The sequence below is a fragment of the Solanum stenotomum genome, chromosome 3 (genome assembly GCF_019186545.1).
Source record: "Solanum stenotomum isolate F172 chromosome 3, ASM1918654v1, whole genome shotgun sequence".
NCBI lineage: Eukaryota > Viridiplantae > Streptophyta > Magnoliopsida > Solanales > Solanaceae > Solanum > Solanum stenotomum.
Window position 1 is genome coordinate 7,354,560 of NC_064284.1, and position 7,648 is coordinate 7,362,207.

The 7,648-nt window shown below is 34.0% G+C and overlaps 1 protein-coding gene across 2 annotated transcripts; it reads left to right on the plus strand.

Moving 5' to 3' along the window:
• The first annotated feature begins 537 nt into the window (after window positions 1-537).
• Window positions 538-4,696, plus strand: LOC125857748 (chaperone protein ClpB1). Of its 2 annotated transcripts, XM_049537377.1 has the most exons (7): window positions 538-690; window positions 1,268-2,446; window positions 2,539-2,720; window positions 2,808-3,430; window positions 3,520-3,799; window positions 3,890-4,087; window positions 4,182-4,696. In XM_049537377.1, exons 2-7 carry the CDS (start codon window positions 1,294-1,296, stop codon window positions 4,482-4,484), a joined length of 2,739 nt encoding a protein of 912 aa, XP_049393334.1. In that variant the 5' UTR covers window positions 538-690; window positions 1,268-1,293; the 3' UTR covers window positions 4,485-4,696. The 2 variants fall into 2 exon arrangements, with proteins under 2 accessions (XP_049393334.1, XP_049393333.1); XM_049537376.1 differs by lacking the exon at window positions 538-690 and having other exon boundaries at window positions 1,241-2,446.
• The last annotated feature ends 2,952 nt before the right edge of the window (window positions 4,697-7,648 follow it).

Consider the following 7,648-nt stretch of genomic DNA (forward strand, 5'->3'; position numbering starts at 1 on the left):
ATATTTTAATATAATATTGTGTCATGAATAGTTCATTAAATAATCAAAATATTTGATCAAAGGTAATAGTAGAGATTCTATTTCTATAAATATGATAATAATTCATAACTTCAAAAATCTTTTTTTTATACCTTAAATTTTCTCATCAATCAAATATCATTACATTAAATTGGAACGGAAGAAATTGATAATTCAAATGTGTGATGTTGTTTCTTTTATTATCTACAAATGAAATTATTTCTGTCATCTTCATGCTTGGAATTTTTTTTGCAAAATAATCCTTTTTTTTTTATAAAAATAAAATAAAATTTTCTTTCGTGATAAGAGTGGGACCCAAAGTGAATTATACAAAATATGGGTGTTAAAAATCTATATTCCAGGATCAGTCTAGTAGTCACCAGAAACACAAATCATACGTTGCCACGTTGCAGTTATGGAGTAAAAAATAATTCTAGTAAGTTCCAGGCATTTCTTTTTCCTTTTTTCGTTTGTTTTTTATTCTGGTAAGTTCTAGGCTCATCGTTTAAACTTCGACAACTCTCTGTTTTCCTTAACATAAATACATCTCTCCTTTCTCACTTCTCAACCGAAAAAAACTAAAGAAGAAAGAAACACTTGAAACTCAAGAACATACATTTGATTCTCTCCGAAGTACAAATCAAAAGAAATTCTCTTGTTATCTGTTAAAAGGTACGCTTGCATGTCCCTTCGATTTTCAGTTTTATTTTTTTATTAAAAAAATGATTTACTGGTTCGAGTCGTAGAAATAATCTCTTTTAAAGTAAAGTTGTTGTTATTTTATTTTACGGGTTCGAGATATGGAAATAACCTTTGTAAAGTTGTTAATGTTATTTTTACGGGTTTGAGTTGTGGAAATAATCTGTTTTAGAAATGGTTTTTCTTCAAATATGTGCGTAGTGGGAGATAAGTGCACTGAGATTCTTTTTTCTTTTTTTTCTGGATTGGGTCTTGTTTTATTGTGTGCGTATTTGGTTATTTCATGAGAATTCATACATTGTTGATCAGTTTTATGTTTTTGATGGAACTGATGTATTCTTTTTGGTGATTGAGTTGGTTTGGAGAATTTAGCCAGTTTTGTTATTGATCATTGTTCTTCGTTTCCGAGTTAAAATTTTAAAAATTTTGTTGGGTTTAGTTAATACAAGTGAATAAGTTGGTTTCTTATGATTAATTTCAGTTGGGTTTTCGTATTTTGCTTTCTGGATTGATTTTATGGTTTCTCATTGTGGTGTTTCTGTTGTTGCAGTTTATTGAAAGATAGAGTAATTCATCATGAATCCTGAAAAATTTACTCACAAGACAAATGAGGCTATTGCTGAGGCACATGAACTGGCAGTGTCAGCAGGGCATGCTCAGTTGACACCTCTGCATATGGCTTTGGCTTTATTATCTGATCACAGTGGTATTTTCTGGCAAGCAATTGTCAATGCTGCTGGTAGTGAAGAGACAGCTAATGGTGTTGAAAGGGTGTTCAATCAAGCTAAGAAGAAAATCCCTTCTCAGTCACCTGCACCTGATCAAGTTCCAGCAAGTACTTCACTTATTAAGGTGCTGCGACGAGCACAATCATTGCAGAAGTCTCGCGGTGACAGCCATTTGGCGGTTGATCTGTTGATTTTAGGACTTTTGGAAGATTCCCAAATTGTTGATCTTTTGAAAGACTCTGGTCTTAGTGCAGCAAGAGTGAAATCAGAAGTTGAGAAACTTAGAGGAAAGGATGGAAAGAAAGTGGAAAGTGCTACAGGGGATACCACATTCCAAGCACTTAAGACGTATGGTCGTGATCTCGTGGAACAAGCAGGAAAACTTGATCCTGTGATTGGTAGGGATGAAGAAATCCGAAGAGTGATTCGGATTCTATCGAGGAGGACAAAGAACAACCCGGTGCTTATTGGTGAGCCTGGTGTTGGTAAAACAGCTGTAGTTGAAGGGCTAGCACAAAGGATTGTTCGAGGGGATGTTCCAAGTAATTTGGCTGATGTTAGGCTTATAGCATTGGATATGGGAGCACTCATTGCTGGAGCAAAGTACAGAGGTGAATTTGAAGAGAGGTTGAAGGCTGTTCTGAAGGAAGTGGAAGATGCAGAAGGGAAAGTAATTCTCTTCATCGATGAGATACACTTGGTTTTAGGTGCTGGTAGGACTGAAGGGTCAATGGATGCTGCCAATTTGTTCAAGCCAATGCTTGCTAGGGGCCAATTAAGGTGCATTGGTGCAACAACTCTGGAAGAGTACAGGAAGTATGTGGAGAAGGATGCTGCATTCGAAAGGCGTTTCCAGCAGGTATATGTCGCTGAGCCTAGCGTTCCCGACACTATAAGTATCCTTCGAGGGTTGAAGGAGAAGTATGAAGGCCATCATGGTGTCAAAATTCAGGATAGGGCTCTTGTTATTGCAGCCCAGCTTTCGGCTCGATACATTACAGGTATGAACTTTTGTTGATTCACCCATTATGTCACTAGTTATTGTTAGATATATTAGATACAAAGATAACTAATCTGTAAATTTTTACTTCAGGTCGACATTTGCCTGATAAGGCTATTGACTTAGTTGATGAGGCTTGCGCGAATGTGAGGGTTCAACTTGATAGTCAACCAGAAGAAATTGATAATCTTGAAAGGAAGAGGATTCAGCTAGAAGTTGAACACCATGCTCTTGAAAAGGAAAAAGATAAGGCTAGCAAAGCTCGACTTGTTGAAGTAAGTGTTGTATTCTATTAATGCTTTTACCTATTATTCTAGAACCTGTGTAGGGAATGTGTACAAATAACATTAGTTACTTTTCAGGTGAGGAAAGAGCTTGATGATTTGAGGGACAAACTCCAGCCTTTGATGATGAGGTATAAGAAAGAGAAGGAACGGATTGATGAGCTTCGCAGGCTTAAACAAAAGCGTGATGAACTCACGTACGCTTTACAAGAAGCTGAAAGGAGATATGATCTTGCTAGAGCAGCAGATCTTAGATATGGTGCCATCCAAGAAGTGGAAGCTGCAATAGCTAATCTTGAGAGTAGCACAGATGAGAGTACAATGTTAACAGAGACTGTTGGACCCGATCAGATCGCGGAAGTAGTTAGTCGCTGGACTGGTATTCCTGTCTCTAGGCTTGGCCAGAATGAGAAGGAGAAATTGATTGGTCTTGCTGATAGATTGCACCAAAGAGTTGTAGGGCAAGATCAAGCTGTTAAAGCTGTTGCTGAGGCTGTGTTGAGGTCTAGAGCTGGATTAGGAAGGCCACAACAACCAACTGGTTCATTCCTTTTCTTGGGGCCAACTGGTGTTGGAAAGACTGAGCTTGCCAAAGCTCTCGCTGAGCAGCTCTTTGATGATGACAAATTGATGGTCAGAATTGACATGTCCGAATACATGGAACAACATTCTGTTGCCCGATTGATTGGTGCTCCTCCAGGGTAAGGATCCTTAACCATTAAAGTAAAATAGAATTAATCACACTTTTACAAGTAAGAGTTATGAATGCTGAATATGTTTGTGTCTGCAGTTATGTTGGACATGAGGAAGGAGGACAACTTACTGAAGCTGTAAGGAGGCGCCCTTACAGTGTTGTGCTTTTCGATGAAGTTGAAAAAGCTCATCCAACTGTGTTTAATGCCTTGCTTCAAGTGTTGGATGATGGAAGATTAACTGATGGTCAAGGTCGTACTGTTGATTTCACCAACACTGTGATCATTATGACCTCAAATTTGGGAGCGGAGTATCTCTTGTCAGGATTAAGTGGCAAGTGTACCATGGAGAAGGCCCACGAAATGGTCATGCAGGAGGTATGTTAGAACGTCCTATATTTGCTGCAAAAAGACTGTTTACATTGTTAATTAGAACAACAGGTTCTCACACATCTTCTTTTGTGACAGGTGAGGAAGCAATTTAAGCCTGAGTTACTGAACAGGCTCGATGAGATTGTAGTGTTCGATCCTTTATCACACGATCAGTTGAGGCAAGTCTGCCGTCACCAACTGAAGGATGTGGCAGGCCGTTTAGCTGAGATGGGTATTGCATTGGGTGTTACTGAGGCCGCATTAGATGTCATACTAGCACAAAGCTATGATCCGGTAAGACCTAATATCCAGTAATTTAACTCGAAGATCCAAATTTCATCGGTGTGACGATGTAGTTGTACTAACTTTTGTTATCAATGGTGTTCAGGTGTATGGTGCAAGGCCTATTAGGAGGTGGTTGGAGAAGAAAGTTGTAACAGAGTTATCAAAGATGCTTGTGAAGGAGGAAATTGATGAGAACTCAACCGTGTACATAGATGCCGGACGTGGAGGGAAAGATCTAACTTATAGGGTGGAGAATAATGGAGGGCTTGTGAATGCTGCTACTGGGAAAAAATCTGATGTACTGATTCAGCTACCTAATGGGCAAAGGAATGATGCTGCTCAAGCAGTGAAGAAAATGAGGATTGAAGAAATAGATGACGAAGATGATGAAATGGCAGCAGATTAAAGAGAGGTTGAATAACACCATGAAAGTTGAATATATATGACTTGTTACTTTTGTTTAAAATCCCCTGTGTGGGGTTAGTCCAGTTTTACATCTTTAAGAAGTGAATGCATGTTCATAAGTTCTGTTGATTTTGTTGTGTTGTTGCTTTATGTAACTTGAAAATGTCTAAATAGAAAATTGTATTTCTCTGATTTTCTGAAAAAATAATCTTTTTCTATCTTTGTTCGGAAAATTATCTCAACTGCTAAAGGGTAAAAATATCACAGGGAAAAAAATTACTGATTTGTTTCAATATAGGAGCAAATATTAATGGTTTGTGCGAATGACCGATTATAATTGTGAATTGCTTTATTTCAACTGTTTGCATTTTAGAAAAACTATCTAACTAGACATACATTATTGATTGAATCATTTAAATTTTGGTGTGTGGAGTCCCAAATTTTATTTTAATTGAATCAATTAAAATTTTATTATTTTTGATTAATAATTAAAAATATAGTTAATGAAGATAATTATGACATGTTATTGATTTATGTGATATGGATTTGACATGTCATCTGTTTATGGGCGAATGAATTACACACATGGTAGGATGGGTTTAAAAATCTTGTTTTGATTGAGTTTAAGAGTTCAGTTGGTCAGGAATTATGTAGAAGGGTCTATAATACAAACTCAAACAAGTATAGGGGTCCATTATACTATTTCGCTTATTATATATACTGAACTTACCTTTACTTTCAAACAATTACATATATTACCACTTTTAATATTTTATAACATCGATTTTAAAAGATATATTTAGATACACACAATCCTTAAAATTAGGATTGGTTAATTATCTTTTACTCCTCCTGTCTCTAATTACTTGTCAATTTTGACAAATCAAGAAATGACAATTTTTTTTTTATCTATTATACCCTCAACTAATTACTTTGAAAAATGTAGAATTTCTTGAAAACCTTAGGTTTTTAATTCATCTACTTCATAATTAATAGAAATAAAATGGTAAACTCACTATGTCAATAATTATTTTCTTAATAGGTGTGTCAATTCAAAAGTGGACAAGTAATTAGTGACAGAGGAAGTATTTAAGTATCACTATGGCTAGTGGCGTAGCCACCCTTATGGTGTCTAATTGGACACCCTTCGTTGGAAAATTATATCGTATATACAAGTAAAATAATAAATAAAGTGGCTAAATAATATATTTTGGACACCCTTGAGACAACAATATAATGTAATCTAGTGATTTCAGGTGCCTTGAAAGAGTAAAGACACACGAACTTAAAGTATTTGTGTGTTCGAATCTCACTAGTAACAAATTTTTTTCACTTTTTAAAAAGAGCGGGTTCACTTTAACACTTGGACACCATTCATGAAATTTCTGGCTCCGCCACTGACTATGGCAAAACACATGAAATGTTTGTTGCGAATTATAAATAAAAGAAATTATGATTATAACATTTAATTTGAATTAATAATTTGCTATTTCATACAATTTTCTCATTTAAAAATACCCTTAACATTTTTTTAGACTCAAAAATAGCCTTTAGTTAACAGAAATCTAATGTGGAATTTAACTACACAAGTGACAAAATTTCATTGGTCCAGCTAGTTTTTTTTATCAAATAAAATAAACCCACCCAACCCAAATCCGTTTCACTGTCAATTTGAATGTTTTTTCTATTTTCCCATTTAAAAATACCCTTAACATTTTTTTAGACTCAAAAATACCCTTTAGTTAACAGAAATCTAATGTGGAATTTAACTACACAAGTGACAAAATTTCATTGGTCTAGCTAGTTTTTTTTATCAAATAAAATAAACCCACCCAACCCAAACCCGTTTCACTGTCAATTTGAATGTTTTTTCTGTTTTTCTTCCTCTTCTTTCTTTCTTTAAGAAGAACAACTTCCCATTCAAAACTAACAGATTTTTTATAAACCCAACGTATTTGTGAAGTCTTGTTATTTAAAAAATCAGACATACGAATTAAACAAGAGAGAAAGCAAGCAATTAAAATATTTTCATATGATGCTTTATAAACCCATATATATGAAGTTTGAATAATCCTAAATTTAGAAAAAAAAATCTAGCATTAATCCTTTTCAAAAGTGATTTAGTCAGAGATGATGAGCAAACAAGAATTTAAATCTCCATGTGAGAGAAACAAGCAAATAACAGGAGGTATAAAATTAAAGATACGAAAATTGGGTTAGATTTATCAAAAATGGGTTTGAGTGTAAGGTTTATTTATTTGATAAAAAAAAAAGTTATATGGGCCACTTATTTAGTTAAATTCCACTTTAGATTTCTGTTAACTAAAGGATATTTTGAGCCTAAAAAAAACCTTAAGGGTATTTTTAAATGGGATAATTGTATGAAATAACAAATTATTAATTCAAATTAAATGTTATAGCCATAGTTTCTTTTATTTGTAATTCGCAGCAAACATTTCATGTATTTTGTCATCCCATTTGTATACCGAAATATACAAATAGACCGAAATATACAAATTCAAGACCCATTTGTATACCGAAATATACAAATGCAGGACCCATCATTTGTATACCGAAATATACAAATGCAGGACCCATTTGTATACCGAAATATACAAATAGACCAAAATTCATATTTTTTATGTATATGTATACCGAAATATACAGATTAATAGCCATGGTAAACATAAAGTTTGATGTAGAGCGCAATTATACAAATTATAGTTATAACATACAAATATGATTTTTATGTTTGCTAAACCTAAAATTTACTCTTTTTAAATCAATAGGTGGAAGGAGGACATTTTGAACCTTTTCTAATAGGTTTAGGACATTTTTTAGTCTTTTCCCATTTTTACTTTTTTTTATAAGTAAATATTTGTGTTTACAAATTTTCAAATACATACAATTTAATAAAGATTCATTAGTCTACTTGTAGTAATAACTAACTACTTATTTAATATAATTATTTTATATGATACTATATTAATCTCTTTATGTTGATTATGAATATTTAGCAAATAGCAAAAGAGGTTGGACATGAAAAAGCAGATCGTTGCAAGGAGAAGGCGTCTGGAGGATTCTTTTCAGCGCTTAGATGTGGGCATCACTAAATAGATGCAACAGATACAGAATATTGATAATATTTTTAGTTACACCTAATTT

Excerpts from the sequence above, each read along its gene's own strand:
- LOC125857748 (XM_049537377.1), top strand. The coding sequence starts at position 1,294 with ATGAATCCTGAAAAATTTACTCACAAGACAAATGAGGCTATTGCTGAG. Across the intron at positions 2,447-2,538 it reads TTCGGCTCGATACATTACAG|GTCGACATTTGCCTGATAAG; the intron begins GTATGAACTTTT and ends TTTTTACTTCAG. Across the intron at positions 4,088-4,181 it reads TAGCACAAAGCTATGATCCG|GTGTATGGTGCAAGGCCTAT; the intron begins GTAAGACCTAAT and ends AATGGTGTTCAG.